The following is a 19,234-nucleotide window of genomic DNA, read 5'->3' as shown; positions in this document are numbered from 1 at the left end:
GTTCTGTTAAGTGCAACTGTTCTTGTCAGTGGTATTTTAAGGTGTTCATTCTGCACACATGGAAATGGTCTTCGTGTACGGTGCAAAATGTTTTCTAAACAGTTCCTTCCATAAATTTGGAAACATTCCTATAATTTTATGGATAATCCTGATACTTTCCTAAAAAGCCTGTGGTGACAATTATCAGATTTTGTTTATCATCATCTAAGCATCGAAGTATGTGAACATCAGAAGATCGGTCATGTTTTTGTATCTGTTTAGCATTAGAACATCATCTGCAACCAGTACTCTTCGCTTGGGCGTTTTGAAATGGGTTTTGACTCTTCAAAGTTTTTTGAACGACGCCGTGTCCTCAACAGCTGCTTATTTGCCAGAAAAAAAGCATTTAAGAAAAATGTATGTGATGTTGACATGTAGTCAGATGCAAAGAAAGGACAGAAAAACATTGAAAACATGTGTTTACTAAGGGGGTTGTATTGCACAAATAAATAATGACAGGAAAGCAAATCTTGTTTTAAAGTTACTCAGAGCATCTTTAAAAGTAAAAAAAACAGTTCCTCAATTAGTATTTAATTGTTCTGTCATATGAAACATTAAGAAGACATTACATTGCATTAATGCACGTCATGAGTATTAAAACCCTGAAAACAATCCTATCTGAACTGTAGTTCGTAACTGGTCAATTTCTAAAAACTAAACAATAATAATTTAGATTAAATTATTTTTGGAATAGTGTCCTGGCCCAGAACTGCAGATTATGTGAGCTCATTGCGCCATCTAGTGGAGAAAGATATACTTGCATATATTACTCGCTTCCTTTGTTGTGAAAATCTGTTGAAAAGGAATGAGCCAGTAATTATAAATGTTACACAGCTGTTTAATTGTCAGGAAAGACATTTCAGTTAAAGTGATGGAGCACAACAACATAAAGTATTGGCATACATCATCGCTTTGCAATATGCTGCTACAATCTTTTTTTTATAGAAGACACATTGAACAATCTCTGAGCACCATAAGAAACAAACTGTAAAACAAAGGCCGCTCATGGGTTGGCTCATAACCCCCAAACCTGCCTAACAAACCCAATTTACACGCTAAGCCACAGCTGCAATGTAAGACTTTGTTCATCCTGTTCCAAATTCACATTTCTCTCTTCATCCTTTTCATTTTGTCTTTTGTTTCTGTCTTAATGCGACAGTAGAGGTAGGTGCTGGAGCCGGATCAGGTGGTGGAGGTTTGACCAGAGAGACCACAAAATCAACCCTAACAGCAGAGAATTGAATAGGTTTAAAGAGCCAAGATAAACCAAGGTGGATTTTAATACTCAATTTATTTGTTTTAAAAGTACGAAAATGCATGCATTTGTGTCTTTGCCTGGAGAAACTGAATATTTTGGTTTAAATTAAGGTGAAGAGTATTTTATTCTTCGAGTTAGTATTTCTTAAGTCATGTGTTGGAAAGCTGAAAACTTACATTTCAGTAATTTTGGTAACAAGTTTTTTGACAGCTTTGACAATCTTCTCAATCCTTTGCTGCAAAAACAAAACAAAAACATAGTGTAAGGTCAGAACTATCCTATAAGAGAGAACATGCATTTAGATTTAAATTTGTGAAAAGTGATAGAGTAAATCATTTTTTTTCCATTAGCATTTTGCCATGGAGTGAATTTTTCCTGCAGTATGTTTTTAAGTATAATCAATTTGGCTTAAGTTTTTTTTTTTTTCAACATACTATTTCAAATTTTGTCGAATGGTTAGGTTATAACATTAAGTTGAATTTGCTTGACTTATTTTGATGAGTGGAAGTAATGTAAAGACGTTGACAACATTTAACAAGTGAGTTGAAATGATAACTGCACTTAACAACTTAGGGCAGCAAATAAAAAATACATTTACACCGTATACAAGCTTACCTGCTGAAGTTTGTACAGCAGTGGCAGAGAGAAAGCACATATGACACCTGTGCAGATGTCAGATTTAATTAACATGAAAGAACGTAATGATGTTTTACACTGTTGTCACCTCCAGCTGTCGATCAGTAAAACTAGTGAAATTTGATTATTATAATGTCAGACTTGGTCTGTGATTTATAAATAAGAGTAAATAAATTATAGCAAGACATCCTTACCAGTCATTATTAGAGTAAGACCATTGGTTTGGACCCCCACGAAGCTCAACAAATACAGCAAGGCAATGAACTACAACAAATAATTACAGTTTAAGTAAACAAAACAAAGAAACAAAATTATTTAGATAAATATTATATATCACATGTATATGTAAATTAATTCACCAAATGTGATTTGTTTGATTCCATCTTTTCCTTATCGCTTAGATTTTTTGAGCCGGTGTACATTACATCTGTATCATGTATTCTCTAGGGGTCGAACCCAGAACCATGGTGCTGCTGGCGTTATGATAGTGTGCACTGTACAGCAAGAACATAATGTTTCTTGTGATTTTGTGTTCCCTTCACAAAGCATAGCGCTATTTCCTCTGGGACTGAAAGCACATGGTAATAGTTCAATTCAAGACTAATTACATAAGTAATCTGTTTCTCCCCTGATGTGGTGAAAGTAGGTCATGAATTACTGTAGTGTGCAAAAAAGTGCTCTGCACAGCTGAGGTGAGAGAGTTAAGACGTGTCAGACCTTCAATGAGTCCATGATGCTATTGATGAAGAAAAGCCTCTTCAGGTCAGTGACAGCCGTAGCGATCAGCAGAACGATATGTTCAGCCACGCGGATCGTGTCCTCATCCGTCAGCGTATGGTCCTCATCCAAATATGATCTGTTTTTAATAAAGAAAAGTGGCCAGGTTAAGTAAGATTACATATGACATACATTGAGTTGTGTTTTTATTCTTCAATGGCATGCAACTATATAAACATCAGCTCTGTGTAGCAGCAAAGATGATGTCACATTAGAGGGAATCACTAGGGTTTAATTAACTCTGGTGAAATAACATTCAGTGCAACCACACAGTACACTTCACAAGAGACTTCACATCTATTCCAAGATCCGAACAGCAGTGTCAGTTACACCTTCACGCTTACGGCTGCCTGACGGTGTTTATTTTAACCCAAACTCACTGGAAGGGGTGAGAGCCATCACTGAGCCGCATCAGGTCCAGGGCTTTGTAAAGAAACCGTGCGGGAAGGGTGAAGGCCATGATCCACAAGCCAAAGTTGGACAGGACTGTGATGGAGCTGAGCTGGAACAAACAAGCCAAACCCACAACCAAACCTGTGAACACCAGCGTGGTGGTCCCAACATTTCGCCAGTACAGCAGATCCGACACTAGAGAGAGCAGAAAAAGAGGGAAGGAAATACTAAATAAAGCAGCCTATACAGAAAGACGGAGAGAGAAGAGACGAATATGCCCAACTGCTTTGAAGTTGATCTCAGAGGAGAAGTGTGATGTAGTATTTGGGTGGTCAAATGTAATTTGTGTTACTCAGACTACCAAATTTCAAAAAGAGATTTTTATTTGTTTATTTTGGACCTCTTTCATCTCAGATTCAGGCCCTAGAGTTGTCTGGGACATGTCATAATTGAATTGGACTTTTCGTGGAATTCAGACCTATGCGATCATCAAAGCTTACACTGCCAAAACCTCTTTATGAAACCATTTAACTGTCCAACAAAGACGTGCCAGTGATGTGAAGTCTGTTAACACATTCCGTCTTTTCTACGTATGAACAAATTCCTAACAGGCTGATCTGAATCCAGACCTAAAGGCCATGTCCAGGTGTACGTCCGCAACATCCGTCACATAATTTTCTCCATATGTTGTTAATTCTCAAACACATGGTTTTTTTAGTGGTTAAAATTAGACTGGAATCAGACAGAGGCAAGCCGGTAATGGCAGAGTACAAGTACATGCCTCTACCCCAGCAAAAAGCCAATAGACCCCAACGGCTGTCCTCCAAACGCAGGTGCAAAGCTGATCTCAGATCAATCCAAACTCTCTGGATAGAAAAGCAGATCTTCCTGGTCTCTGCTAACAGTTTATCGCAGCTTAACATGGCCTTGTCGAATTAAATTTCTCCTGGGTGACACCTGTCAGCACCGCCAAAATAAGGCAAAGATCTCACCTCCTCGATTCAGTCATCGTACGTCTTTTTCTCCTTAAAATGTATATCATGCATCGGTCCATACGGTTAATCCATCCATCACTTTCCATCAGCCTGCCACACTCACAATGGACGTCTTGTGTAATGTTTTGACTTCTCAATGGCAATACCAAACCTCTAGTGTAACACCACTCAACCTGATCTGCGGTCACTCCCAAGCCCCCACCTCCCACCGGATTACTGCCAACAGGTTACTCGCGTAACAGCAAAACACATTTTTGAATACTATAGATAAGGAGAGCTCGGTTCCAGCGCTATTCGGCCCAATGGAAGACTCTCACCTTTGCTGGCCATATCTACCGCTTCCAGACCACCCTCTCCTCCCTGCGCTTCACCGACCCTCTGGGCTTTTTTTGGCTGTCTGAGCTTTGTCAGCAGGAAGGGGATGGCCTGACCTAATAATATCTCAAGCACTTGGACACCCCATCTTTATGCACACACATACAGTCGGGCGCAGCTATCTTCCGTCACCCTGCCCCCTTCATGGGCCGCTCTGTGCTTAAGGAACTCGAGACGTCAGCATGTGTCATAGACAATTCTTCATCTCGAGGGTCACAGCTAATCTTACATACAAGCAAATTACTCGGACGCTACTTGAGGAGTGGTGTGGAGTAATCTCACAAGCCTGTAAGAGTTTTTAAACACAGAAAAATGAGAATCAATGTGAAATTGATCGTATTTGTAGCCTACACACATTCACATATAGGAATATGCATGAGGTTGTTTTATTTTGAAAATCTGAAGACAGATATGTGATCTTCACATTGTCTATTATTTTCTTTTCATGCAGGAATAACATTGATCATCTGGTTTAGCACAAAAAGTCACTTAATGGTCAGACCCAACCTGGTGTACTTGAATACCAAACAAAAGTGTACATGCAAAGTACACTAAACCTTGTTGGCTCTTTAGTACAATAAAATCTAGAGGGAAATTGTGATTTTGTAATTTTCTAATATAGAAACATTTATATCCATGAATGAATACAAAAGTTTAAGGAAAACCCTAATTACTCCCTTAATTGTAAATCACTGAAAAGTGTGCTAAATGAATACATGTACATGTGTATAAATAAAACATAAAAAAATATTTGTATATAAAAACAAATTTAACATTTGTTTACAATTATATCCAAAGCAACTTGCAAAAGTGACATTTATCATATAATTGTTATACATCTATCAATCTTATTACATTCTTTATATAAAATATAAATGATACAAAGACTTTCTTTGAAAAGACACAAAAAATTCACAACAAAATCTTTTCATCCAGAAATAACATTGATCATTTGGTTTAGCACAAAATTTTGGAATCCATCCCAGCCTAAGTGCCTGCTGTCCATAAAGCAAAAGGGTGAAATGCCAAATACTAAGAAATTCTGGTTTATTCATTTAGTTAATTTAACATTTAAATTTCAAATATGTGGTTCAATTAGTATTATTTTATCATTTTGTATGAATCTTCACTGGTGGTCTTACACCTTTGGACCCCATTATAAATACACATACACAAACATATATACAGTAGTGGACAAATATTATGTCTACAGGGAATTTTTCCTCTTTCAGCCCTTTAGGTTAGGTAAGCCATGAAATTAAGACCCGCGTGGTACAAAGAATATTCCTTTAGTTAACACTCCAAGCACAACTATTCCAAAATTTTTATGCATTTTTAATTATACACATTTTTAAGTAAAGTTAGACAACACATTTGGCCACTACACGCCCTCACTATTGGTGCATCAAAATAAAGCCCTAAACGGACCAAAGTGATTTAGCTATATCCACATCTGACTACATTGTATCAATTGTTTTTAATTATTATGTAGAATATCATCATTATCATGATGTTATGATTATTTTGTGTTTGTGTCATTGCACACACACAAGACTGCGAAGACAAAAATAGTCTGTTATGTAATGATGTATTCATGAATACATTCTTGATTTACATAATCCATTTATCTGTCTGAATCAACCCTTGTTAGAGTCTCACAAACTCATATTTAAATACATGATTCATGAATTTAGCTCAGGGCGAATCGTGTTCTTTTTAAAAGTGCTTCAAATAAAAATTCAAGAAGCAACAGAGTGTTACTGTTATGTGCCATCTCTCTCGTTCTCACTAGGCAACCATAAAAATGTGTTCATTAATCTGTGCATGTTAGGTCATCCACAATTATCAAATGTTCAGATGCACAGATGATAACAGAGAGTTCAAGAGGAGAGGGAGGAAAGAGAGAGAGAGACTGAGAAACGTACAAAGGAGAGCGAGCCACTCTGCAAAAGGATTGCATGGCGGTGTGTACAACAAGAGGGAGGACACTGAGCTATGATTGGTTTACAGAAATAGCTCAGCCAATCGAACGGAGGTCAGGAAAATATCAGCTCAGATGGTGAGAAAGCTGTAGGGAGAGAGAATATCACTGATATATAGAGGAGATAGGAGAAAGAAGAGGCTCAATTTGAAAAGAATAACTATGATCGCAGATAGATCGGACGTCAACGAAACGCACAGCAATGGCTAGACTGACAGGGAGGAAATCAGCTGTTCTGGATTGGATCGTTTGAGGATGCTCGAAGGAGCAGTCTCTTGGGATATAATGCTGTAAGGCCCTGAGCACCAAAGCCAGTGAGCTACAGCACAGGGTGGAGGCCGTGACAGGATTCACACAATCGGAAAGAAAAAGACACCATGAGAACATCCAGGAAGGGAAGCGTGGAAATGCCCGCTTTTGTACGGCAGCTGGTGAAGGAGACCGAAAAAAGGGTCACCTCCTTTTTTAAAGGGGGGAGGGGGGGAGGTGCAGGGGAGATGGGTGAAGGCGAGGAGGGGGGAGAGGAAGAAGGGGTCATCCCTAGCCCCTACCTGGAGCGGCCGGTTCTGGATAAGCATATGCAGGAGGGATGTGCCTCCTGGGGACTTACCTATGCCCTGGCCAGCATGCAGGGTTGGAGAGCCCACATGGAAGATTTCCACAACTGCTTTCCTCAGTTGGGGGGTGAACTCTCTCATTGGGGGTTCTTCGCAGTGTATGATGGGCACGCAGGCAGCATGGTGGCCCAACAATGCTCTCGAAATCTGCTGGAGCACATCTTGGGCACAGGTAATGGATGTTCTTTCTTACAAGGTGCAAGAGATCTTTCATCATAGTGATGAATGGTACATGAAGTAGACATTTTTATTATTACATGATGTAGTCATTTTTTTTTTAATATGTAGGACCGCACGGAAGCAATAGGGATGGCTTACATAGAGTCATAGAAATCATAATTACAGTGGATTACATCATCACATGCTGTTGAGCTGTTTAGATAAAGGGATTCATTTGCCACATCATCCAAGCCACAGCAATGCTATTTAACAATCATCTGACAAGTTAATTATGGAGTGTGGCACGTTTCTAATTGTCCTATAGAAAAAGTGATTACACTCTTCAGCAGTGAAGCATCTGGGAAATTGTGTTTTTTCCCAAGAGATAACTTAAATGTGTTTAGGGCATACGAATGTTAAAATGTTAAATACTCTTTTATTTGAAAGGGGCTAAATTAATAAATGAAAATGCACATAAATGTATGAGAATGTTATTTTATTATTTTAAAGGTACGAGTATGAGTTTGTATTTATATTTACAATATGCCTGTGTCCAAAGTGAATTACAAAAGTGACAATAATTCATATTATTGTAATCCATATATTCATTTAATGTTAAATATTTATATAAATAATACAAATGTAAACTTAGAAAAGTCACTGAAAGGTAATACCAAAACTAGTGTAATTGTATACTAAACTAAGTGTACAAGCAATGTTAACTAAACTGTGTTGGGAAAAAGTGTTTTTCTAATGGATAAAGGTCACATAAATATACACATTTATATTCATGAATGTATACAAAGGTTTAAGAAAAAACGTAATAATTCCCTCATTTGTCAGTCACAAAAATGTGTGCTAAATGAATGCATGTATATGTGCATGAAAAAAAAGATAAATAAATAGGTGTATATAAAAACAAATTTCATATTTGTTTACAATTATATCCTAAGCAACTTGGAAAAGAGACATTAATCCATATACTTGTAATAAATCTATCTAATAACATTTTTTATAAAATATAAATTATACAAATTCTTTCTTAGAAAAGCCACTAAAACGTAAAAATCGTAAATACTCCCTTCACTAAAAAGTGTCAGCTAAATTAATAAATATAAATGTTCATAAAAATACGTATAAAGAAAATGTTTTAAATAGAGGTTTAAAATTGTACAAAAAAAAATTAAACATTTAAAATATGTTTATATCCAAAGTAACATGCAAAAGTGACATTAATGCACATTATTATAATCCATTTATTCATCTAATTAAGATTAGATTTCATATAAAGTACACATTTATAATGTAAATGATACAAAGATCAAATTTCGTAGGAAAGTCACCAATAGGTCATACAAAAGGTCTATACTTTCACTGTATTGCAATATGTTGGTTATTTAGTGCAATAAACCCTATTCTTTCTCAGGCAAGATACGAGCAGAAGAAGATGTGGAAAGGGTCACTGAGGGCATCAAGGAGGGTTTCTTTCTGATGGACAAGCACCTTCATGCCCTAGCCTGCCGCGAGGGTTGGGAACGGGGAGGCACCACTGTAGTCGCCACAGCTATAACCCCTCACCACATCTACTTTGTGAACTGCGGGGACTCTCGGGCTGTCCTGTGCCGTGCAGGTCGGGTGGCGTTCTCAACCGAGGACCACAAGCCCTTCAGCCCGGGTGAGAGAGAGAGAATAGAGAGTGCCGGGGGAACGGTCACTCTACAACGCGTGAATGGATCACTGGCTGTGTCTCGGGCCTTGGGAGACTTCACTTACAAGACAGCCGAGTGGAGGCCGGTCACGGAGCAAATGGTGTCACCCGAACCGGAGGTGTCTGTCGTGAAGCGCTCACCAGCAGATGAGTTTCTGGTTCTTGCGTGTGATGGTGTGTGGGACACTGTTAGTAATGAAGAGCTGTGTGCCTTCATACACAGTCGACTGCGTGTCTGCACAGATCTGAGAGAGGTCTGTTCTCAGGTCATTGACCTTTGCCTCTACAAGGTAAGAGACTTTGAATTTCAATATAAAATCTACTTAGACTTTCATTATATACGTTCTGGTGGTATTATACAGTAAATAATTCATCAGCCCACATAATTTATCTTAATAGTCTTCAAAATAGCTATAAAATAGCAAAAAAGCTATAACTATTATCACAAAATATTTATATTCAGCGGTCACTTTCACAATATAATTGTTTCCCATAATGCATTTCCACAAATGTTATAATTAGAATACAATAATGTAATTGCAAAAATATTTAACTCTATCTACACAGTAATTTACACACAAGGTCAGAGTTTGGAAACCCTGCACTAGTGCAAGCTGGATAATGTTCGGCTAAACAATTTACAGATTCTCATCGTTCTTAGTGTCTTTTGCTTCCAAGAAAATCTCAGTAAATAAACTAACAGTTCTTAAATTTCTTTTTAGGGAATATTTTTTATTAAAAATATGTGTTTTACACCTTTAGTTTCTTGCAAATGTCTCATTACAGATGAGTTGCTTACAGTAATTCACATAATTGTCAAAACCGAAATGTTGATTTGACTTTACAAAACAACTCCAGTGTTCCATTGCTTGATGATCTCTCCCTCAATAATTTTTAACAGGCATAAATGTCACATTGATCAGTGCTCAAATATATCTGAATAGAGACAGAATGTGTCTACACTGTGTGTTTTCTCAGACTCATTTGTGTAAAGGTGTATGAAGCATCCCGTGAGTACAGCTTCATCAACCATTTGTTCAGAACAGACTCAGGCTACCAGCCTGGCTTTTATATTACGTAAGAGAAACACTGACTGGCCTTTAAGCTTTAAAGATGAATGTGTGCTGACCTGAAAATGTCAACATCTTTCTCGCCGCAGTAAGCTCTCTATTTTGTCATGATTGCACTTTCGACCACCATTTCAAAGTGCATTCATCCGCTAAGCTGCAAAAGGATGAACTACTTTTAGCCCTGACGTGAAAGGATTACTACTGTCTGCGTATAGCATCGTGTCGGATAGGGACAAATAACAAGCAGTTTTCTTGAGAAATGAAGGATACGGTCTTTGTTTGGACCACCAAATCAAATGTACCGAATTGTCAACCAGAGGCATAATGCGCAGACTACCTGATAACATCATATTATTACCTGCATGCAGAAACGTTGTGTACCAGGCACATTAATTGCATAACAAACATTATTGTTTCTTGTTATGGGTGATGCAACAACCTCTTGTTTTTGCCAACAGGGGAGCCTTGATAACATCAGCATCATTCTAGTCTGTTTCCCCGGCGCCCCCCAGCTGTCACCCGAAGCATTACATAAAGAAGCTGAGCTGGAGGACTTTCTGGAGTCTAAAGTAGCTGGTAAACCATCAGATTAAGTTTTGGTTCATTTCATTACATATGAACAACTCTTAATCTTTGTATGGCTGTTTTGTCACAGAGGGCAATCACCTCAATGTCTGACATTTAAAAGCCTGCTTGGAAATTAAGTCTTTTCGCAAATATGTTCTTCGGCAGAGATATTTGAAGAGCTGAGTGCAAGATGTGATGAGCCTGATCTCCTGTCAGTTCTGACAGTTCTGGCTTCAACAGTGATACCAGGACTACCACCAGGGGGCGGACTTCAGAGCAAGTGAGTATATTGAATGGCTGTGAAATCTTTTGTCAAATAATTTATTTTGTAGGTTTCTAAATTTGTAAATGTGCTTCAACAACCTTGGACACAGAGAAAAATAACTAGCTCTGAGTTTTAAAATGACACGGATGAAATACATATGGTAATAAATAACAAATTAGAAAATCCTCACATTAAGATGTTCTTGATTCAAGATGCACTGAGAACAGACACTTTTTCTTTGATGTATAAGTGTGATGACTTTATTTCAGAGAACTTACTGGTTCAATTGTCATCTTTTAACATTTGCAGACGGAACTGTATCATCTCAGCCTACTATCAGCAGAAAGAAGCACGACGCTCTGGACTAGCACAGGTATGAAACTAAGTTCTTAAATGCAAAGTGAAAGATGCAGTTACATTTTACATTACGTTTTGGCAGCACTGTAGGTGTAGTAAATTCTAACAATTTTGTATTTCTAATTTGCAGATCAATACACTGCTGTGTTAATGTACAACTATTTTTAATATGAGTTGTTTATATCTTTACAGGAGTTCAGTCCTACAGGTGCCAATTAAAAACCATCTTCTGTAAGATTTTAAATGGAGATGAAATATCATTGACCATGTTTATATTTTGGACAGCAATGAACATAAACACATTTTACTTTCTTCTTTTTGTATGTTTTCTTAATAACAAAACAGACAAAAAGCAACGTTGTGCCAAAATCAACCACAATACTTACTCTATAGCCATTTGACTCTCTTTAGATTGTGATGCTTACAGTATTTTCCTTACTAAACGTTTTAAATCCGTCTTTAAAGAAAACAACTCAGGAAATTTGTTGAACAGGTGGAAACCATTTTCTGAGGTTCTTTGCAGTCTTGAAAATGATATGATGTTGGTTTCCTTTTTTAAAAACTGATCACAAAAGACGACCATATTTATTGACAGCCTCTGGGCTTTAGTGAACCATAAATTAGCATCAAGCCAACTTTTTTTAGTTGTCTTGCACATCTAAGTAATGAGTTAACATATAAAAGTCACAAATATGCCAAGAAATTTAAGAGATAAATTTAGTTATTTTTTTTAAATATACATGTACACAACATGGAGCTCAACTTTTCCTATTGTTCAATTGTTGTATCCAGTCATTTTCTCTAATCTGTTTGCATGGTCTTTACTGTAATGTACTGTACTGTGTTGCCTTACTGACCTCTTTGAAATTATGTCAACAACATATAAACAGTGTTAATATTACTAAGATACTTCCTTATGACTATCAAATGAACTGATGCTTTGCTGTATCATGTTGTGTAACCTTCTTGCACATTTTGCAGATATTGTACAGTGGCGATATTTGTGCTATCATAAAGGTCAAAAGTTGAGTAATAAAGATGATAATAAACAGACCAGGCAATTCGTACGGTTTCTGTTTATTTCAATGCTTGTCCTGCTACATAGAGAGACGTATGGTAACTGCAGTGCCAGTCATACATGTTGTGTGCAGCTTAGATCAGTGGTCCTCAAACTAGGGGCCGTGAACCCCTATGGGGAGCCCAAACTGGATCAAACGGGGCACAGTTTTGAGGCATTTAATGAAATATAGATATGTATGATGGATTTTGTATAATCGATCATCAAAAAAAATAAGACCAACAACCAAAATACCTGATGTTCCAGAATTGTATAAATAAATGTTTTTGGTATAATTAAAATCCTATGTTCAGGATCGTAAGTCTTTATTTGGGGGGCGCAAAACGATACAACCAATACAAATGGGGCATTATAACGAAAGAGTCTGTGAACCACTGGCTCAGATTTAAATAAACCACCAGCCGTTTGTGTGCAATACCAGCATCATCCTCTGGGGGGCGGCAAAAAGACACGCCCAATTTATCACCCCTCTAATTTGCAGTCCGTCCTGCCAGTAGACAACTCGTATTTTGAATATTTACCACCTTCAAACCGGAAACAACTTAGGGAGATCAAGAGCCATTTGCAATCGAGAACGTTATTTCCGGGTTTAAGATGGGAAATATTCCAAATCCGAGTTGTCACGAACGCAGCATAATTACTGACATCTGCAAGCAAGCACAACGTTTGTGCGTCACCCAACAATGACAACAAGCTTTCAGAGGAAGTGTATAATGACAACTCTGCATGAACACACGTAAGAGACATGAAATCCACTGGTTTCAATCTGTGTGAAGCTTTTGTGGCACACTCAGTTCAATAGCAGAATAAATAACACATTAATAGTAGCTATTACGTTTAAAACACAAATATTAAATAGCAAAATAAATATTCAACAAGTTAAATTTGTGTGTACAATATACAGTACAGTATCTACAGAATCTATACAATCTATCTATACATACGTTGTGTGATTATTACTGTAGACTCAAGTCATGCTTTGTGTTAATTGTCGGTCCCTTTAAATATGTCACTTTTGCTAAAAGCCTATTTGCACATATTTGTGTTCGTTTTAAATTATTTGCTCCTTAGGACAATCAACAGCAGTGTGATAGAAACCATTATGCAATGAAAAATACTGACCATCTCCTTTCGATTTGACACTTGTTATTTTTTCACCCGGGACTGTCTTTCTCTAAGTGATGTGGATACATCTGCCCTCCTCTTGAAAATCAGTCTGTTTTTGTGAAGAGCTGCTGAAGGATCTCTTTTGAGGCACAGTGTGATTGCTCACCACACCGGCCAATCACTTCAGCATCAAAGTGACTTCGAGAAGCGATGTCACTATTAAAATCCTGTGGTCTGTTTATAATGATGCAAAAAATTGAGAGAGGTCTCCTTGTAAGAATGAAGCCATTGATGAATGCTTAGCATCATCCTAACACGACATGGAAAAAAAGTTGCTATTTTAATTTGATCTGATTTGTTCTGTCCTGTATAAGTGACCCTGCCTATGAAAACCTGGCTAAAGTCTCATAATACGAGCACTACAGGTTAGTCAAAATGATATACCGAGTGCATTCATTTACAATTTTCATCTTTAATTGTGTGCAATAATCAATCATAAAAAAATGATTATCTTCACATATAAATAATGTACAATATCACCGTCTTTGTATAAGCGAGCTACCTGTCAACACTCGTCTCCTGTAGGCGATTATTCATGATAGCAAAGGCGCCCACTCCACCTGAAAAGCCGTTCTGGCGAACGTGGCTTTGTCTTGGATTACCGTGAGCGGTTTCTGAGAGCTGCTTCTGTAGAATGGCCAGAGAAACCTTGTTGGCCATAAAGTCATTGACGGAGATCATTTCTCCAGACAGTCTGCGCCCTGTCTGATAACCTCCATCTGGTCCTAGGCCAGGATCCGTCTCACTATCACAAACTGTTTCCACTGATGCATTAGTGAAGCGTTTTCCCGCCGTTTCGGTCGCGGGGCGGGTGCACGGCATTGCGTTTTTGCCCCCTCAGCCGAGAATTGCCGGGTGGTGGGTGGTGATTGTTTCGCTGGTTGGGAAGACGCGGGAAGCAGCAGCAACAGCAGGCCCGACCCCGCCTCCTGTACGGCCGACCGCGGCATGTACATCGGGACCTGCTGCGGTCCAGTTTCGCCAAGATCCAGTTAAGCGTCTGCTTGATGATGATGGAAATAACATTAAATAGGGAATAGATACAACACACACCCATGAGGATGAAGAGGCAGTTGCCGATCCGGTAGGCCTCCTGAGCTTTATAGCTTTCCCTCTGGCTGCTCACAAGATCTCCGAACCCAATGGTGCTGAAGGCCACGAAGCAGAAGTACAAGGATTCAAAGTAGTCCCAGTCTTCCATGGCGGAGTAGAGAGCGGAAGCGCTGCAGGCGATCAACAGGGCAGCTATGCCCAGAATGAGCATTACATAGTAGACCGATGGTTTCCAACCCTCCAGACTGTCATCCTCACTCCTGGAGTCCACTCCTCCCACGCCAGAGCGGCGCAGTTGGCGCTCGTGACACCAGCGCATGATGTAGGCCAGCATCGTGATGATGCGCTCCAGGAAGAGGTTGAAGAAGAGGATTGTTGCTGCACAACCGAGGAGTCCGTAGAATATTAGAAAGATCTTTCCCGCAATGGTGACGGGAGTGGTCATGCCAAAGCCTGGAGAGAAATAAGACTCATTTCATGTTTTTAAGTTATTATTTTCAGCTAATACAATGAAGACTGTTGGTTGAATGAAAGAAGAATGTTGATAACCGAACAACGGCGTTACCCATCAAAAAAAACAATGCATGTCAATGAGTACGACCATTGTTCGAGCACCTACGTTTTTCAAAATACATTTTATGTGTTTTCTACTGAAGAAAGTCATACAGGTTTAAAATGACAAGAGGGTGAGTAGATGATGACAGAACAATGCAAAGACCTTAAATTTTCCCAGAACTCACCAATCGTAGAAATCACAGTGCCGACAAAATAAAATGCCCCAGAAAAATCCCATCTAGGCCTAAGTTTGTCTATGCGGATACCAGCCACGAATGCTTCCTCATATTGTCTTAGAAGGTCCTTTAGCGAGTTCAGGTTGATGCTGTTTTGCTCTGTGAAGTTGGCCAGCTGTTCCTCCCACTGCTTATGGGCCTGCAGCTCAGAGGGATGCTCCAGAGCGGAGAACACGACCGCCCCACACAGCAGGTAGAGCAAGATGAAAGCTGCCAACAAGCCAAAACGGGCATTGTCCTCTTTTAGTTGCAGTGGGAGGCAACAGTGTTTGCCGACATCTCTTCCACGTGGCATGACTTGATAACCAGCAGGAATTGACAGGACAAGTGAACATGCACAGAGACACATATACACTCATTCAGAACACAAACGCACATAAATACACCCTAGTGGAGTCTAGAACAGGTATCCAGTCACATGAAAACTGTATTGCTGCTACAGTTCATTAGAGTACATGACTGCACTGAGGAAAAATATTTTGCAGATGGGTTTATTTCTGTCCGTTGTGATTCATAACTACGCAATTTACTTCAGTAGTGTCGGTACATAAATGGTCGTAAAAAGAAAGGTTATCTGGTAAAACGACACACAGTCTGGGAAATAAGACATCAAGATGCACCTTTTGGGGTAGCAGGTAACAGTAGGCAGGCAAGCGCAAGATTTTTATCTTTTCCAAGGACTCTGTCCAGCTATCGCAGGTTACACACCAAGAGTGAGTAATAGGCTTGTGGTCTTCAAGTAGAATCATCTTTAATCCAAATCTGTCTGCAAATAAAAATAATACTTTAGTTAAGGGGCGAAAACAAACATCTGAATTGTATTGTTCTTCACCCAAAGACCCTGATGTCAAAATACAGTGGATCGAGCAAGATTATAAAGAATATGTCACTGTTTTATTTCTGTAGGATGTACGTGTGTAGCTTTAAATGTAAAAATTAGAAGAAGAAAATATGTCAGCAACGGTCGTGAGTTGGTTGAGAGGTTGAGCTCTATTACAATTAACATGGATTTCTAGATGGTTATAAAAAAAAACCAATCCTAAGCAAATTCAAGATCTGATCATTAATGACTCGCTTATATAAACTTTAAAAGTAGATAGATAAAGTGTTGCCTACCTGATTTTTTTTCTTTAATATTTTATGAAGAGCACAGCTGATATTGGCATATCCACCAAACAATGTCCTAATGTTTCGAGAAAGCGAAAACGTTTAATAAAAGTTACAGCGTATTTTATTCGTAACAAGAGACAATCCTCGGTGGCAGTGCGTGATTGAATGATACAGCAGAGCTATGGTGTCAAGAAGAGAGCGTGAGAGAGGAGAGAGAGAGAGAGAGAGAGAGAGAGAGAGAGAGATTGAAGTGAGCTGCCTATCTAGACGGCAATTTGGGGAATCTGAACGAGTTTAAGCCCTAAAATGCAGTCCGGGTCCATTTGCAAAGATTTCATAAGTAATCTTACAAAACGTCAGAGACACGAGAAGGTGGACTTAATTTACATTTATTTACATTGATGCACTCAACAATCAACAACTTCTTACAAAAAGCAGAGTCTGATCTATATATAGCGCGAGCTGCATGTCTGAACGAGTTTCGCAACTGTGAATCTTTGAGATAATAATAATAATGATAAAGAAACATATTTTCTTTTGCAATTAGATTTGACATCTTTAACTCTCAGGTTTGAAATGCATAAATTGTTTCTACACGACTTTACAGTAACTGAAGCAATGCTATAGCGGAAACTACCTCGGTCATTTTTGTAACGGGATGTAAATGCCTTAACACTCACAGATATTACAATAATCCCCCTCAGAATGCAACTTCAAAGACATTCAACAAGTACAATTTAAAATCCTTAAACGGCTGACAGACCACCATTCGTCTATTGCTTTACTGACATTAAAATATTGCCTTGTTTGATGTTGTCAGACAAAAATATAGCATGGTACTCTATCTCTCTCTACTGTGAGATGCGCTTAGATGGAGACTATTGCTTTGTTCTCTATGACCAGCCCACCCTTGCCTTTCATCTTGGTTGCCAGCTCACAATACTGTATCCCCCCATCATTAAAGTACTTGCCTGTAAGTGCCCAGGTGCAGTTGGGACACACAAGCGCTGTATCAAAAGAGTTTGAGGTAATATTATTATTCAAAAAGTATTTCTTCATTTAGAAGACAAGTGTTTTGGCACCTGTCTCTCCAAAAGGGAAGAAACCCAGAGTTACGTCTGGCGTTGACATTATGCCAAAATCACAGGTTTATGCAAGTGTGCTACATTGTCTTTAAAGTCATCAGGAGATCTGAGACGTGTGATCTGCATAATGCAATTCAACAGGTGCCGTTTGATGAATGCTAAGCTCATTATGGAGTCTCCTTCCTCTAATTTTCCCACTCCCCCTTTCACTTCATCCACCTGACCCGTGTCTTTGTCTTTCTTTGTTGTCTATGTGTTAAATCAGCCCTCTCAATATTGACCTTCACGCTGGTGTGAATGAATAAGTATTTTTTTTAACCAATTCAGAGATTACAATAATGAAATACAACTTTGCATACACTATAAAAAATATACCAAAAATATATTCAAAGTCATCTGAACATATAGAAGAAAAGATGAAGTAGACGAATAATAATAATAAAATAAATAAATAATACAGAAAACAATTAATAATCAAAGTACATGAAAGATCCAATGAAAATACATGTAATTTTGCCACAAGGATAAGAAAGTTAACAGTAGATTCTGAAGATGTGTTCTGGTTATGAATAAGTCATTGTTAGGGCTCAGCTACATGTATGACGCACAATTAGGTAATTCTTACCGTGGCATAACACAAACACAAAAATAAGATATCAGTAAGAGGTTTATTTTCAAAGGTTTGACATTCACAATCACGTTTATATTGAAAAATCTTGTAATTAAATAAAAACTCTTGTTGTCAACTAATATGCACATTAACACAAGTTATTTGTAAGTGATTAATAATAATACAAACCACAGCTGTATATAACAATAATACATATAAAAATCATATAAAAACAAACCAGAGCTATTCAGCATATTCATTTTCTGAAAATCACACATTTGAAACGTGAGAACTTGTTCCAAACCTCAGCCCAAAAAATAGCTGTGTAGGCTCTCAGGTATAGAGGAAAAGACGGATGGATGTCACAGTGCAGAGAAACATGTTTTAAGTATATATAGCCTATACAAAACAGAAAAACGTTGGGGAGAGAAAAAAGATGTTACACGTTTCGCACATGATTATGCAAGCATACCTGTAGTTCAAGTAAGGGATAAATGTACAGACACATAAAATGTGAAAGTGAAATATTTTATAAGCAAATTTTTACCGAATGCAGACCTTCTGCGTTTTTTTAATGCCCATTACTTTGGCCATACAGTATAACCAACCAATAAAGCATATAAATATTTGAGCAAACATCAAAAAAAGAGTAAGTGAGAAAGACAGAAGTAGAAATATTTGGTTGCCTAAGGACAGTCAAGGGCACTGCTAAAATAAGATGTTCAAAGGCTAGAATCCAGGGCTTGCACCCTAGCGGCAAAGAGCAGCACATTCTTCTCAACCTCTGCATTTAACTCCCGCTGGGAAGCCCTGGGATTCCTCTTGATAAAGTCAGCAATGGTCTGGATGCACTCCGTCTGTCGGAAGCAGAACGTTGCAGGTGAAAGTTAACATAGGTTTTTACCTTTAGAGTGGTAAGTATACCATAGGGTCTGTATAGCCACAGTACTCTTCTGTAATGATTTTAAGAAAGCTCTCTACATACAAAGGACATCAAGATAGCATAGATGCATCTTACCTTGTAAGCATTTATTTGTTTTTGTCCAGACAGCCTGTCCAGAACTTCACGAGCCACCTGCATCCCTGTGACCGCAGTGAGCAGTTCTTTACACTGATCACTATCAGTCTTCAACCAGCCCAGCA

At 38.3% G+C, this 19,234-nt stretch overlaps 3 protein-coding genes across 3 annotated transcripts; 1 reads left to right on the top strand and 2 right to left on the bottom strand.

Annotated features, from left to right (window-relative positions):
- Window positions 1-764: 764 nt before the first annotated feature.
- Window positions 765-4,463, bottom strand: rtn2b (reticulon 2b). Its single transcript, XM_056731845.1, has 7 exons — window positions 4,416-4,463; window positions 3,091-3,298; window positions 2,651-2,789; window positions 2,128-2,197; window positions 1,913-1,959; window positions 1,474-1,532; window positions 765-1,263 (listed from the first exon to the last, which is right to left on the bottom strand). The coding sequence occupies exons 1-7, from the start codon at window positions 4,426-4,428 to the stop codon at window positions 1,164-1,166; spliced, it is 636 nt and encodes a 211-aa protein (XP_056587823.1). The 5' UTR covers window positions 4,429-4,463; the 3' UTR covers window positions 765-1,163.
- Window positions 4,464-6,533: 2,070 nt separating this feature from the next.
- ppm1nb (protein phosphatase, Mg2+/Mn2+ dependent, 1Nb (putative)) lies at window positions 6,534-12,250 on the top strand. Its single transcript, XM_056730190.1, has 6 exons — window positions 6,534-7,243; window positions 8,657-9,228; window positions 10,467-10,584; window positions 10,741-10,855; window positions 11,150-11,213; window positions 11,390-12,250. Exons 1-6 carry the CDS (start codon window positions 6,832-6,834, stop codon window positions 11,414-11,416), a joined length of 1,308 nt encoding a protein of 435 aa, XP_056586168.1. The 5' UTR covers window positions 6,534-6,831; the 3' UTR covers window positions 11,417-12,250.
- A 1,283-nt stretch (window positions 12,251-13,533) lies between these two features.
- Window positions 13,534-15,964, bottom strand: kcnk12l (potassium channel, subfamily K, member 12 like). The gene is given in 4 exon segments (XM_056731531.1): window positions 13,534-14,238; window positions 14,240-14,948; window positions 15,236-15,583; window positions 15,907-15,964. Coding segments are annotated over 3 exon segments (1,353 nt in total). The 5' UTR covers window positions 15,582-15,583; window positions 15,907-15,964; the 3' UTR covers window positions 13,534-13,940.
- Between the last annotated feature and the right edge of the window lie 3,270 nt (window positions 15,965-19,234).

This window comes from Triplophysa dalaica, chromosome 19 (genome assembly GCF_015846415.1).
Source record: "Triplophysa dalaica isolate WHDGS20190420 chromosome 19, ASM1584641v1, whole genome shotgun sequence".
NCBI classification, from domain to species: domain Eukaryota; kingdom Metazoa; phylum Chordata; class Actinopteri; order Cypriniformes; family Nemacheilidae; genus Triplophysa; species Triplophysa dalaica.
The sequence above is the reverse complement of the archived record's forward strand: the minus strand, read 5'-3'. Positions and strand labels throughout refer to the sequence as shown.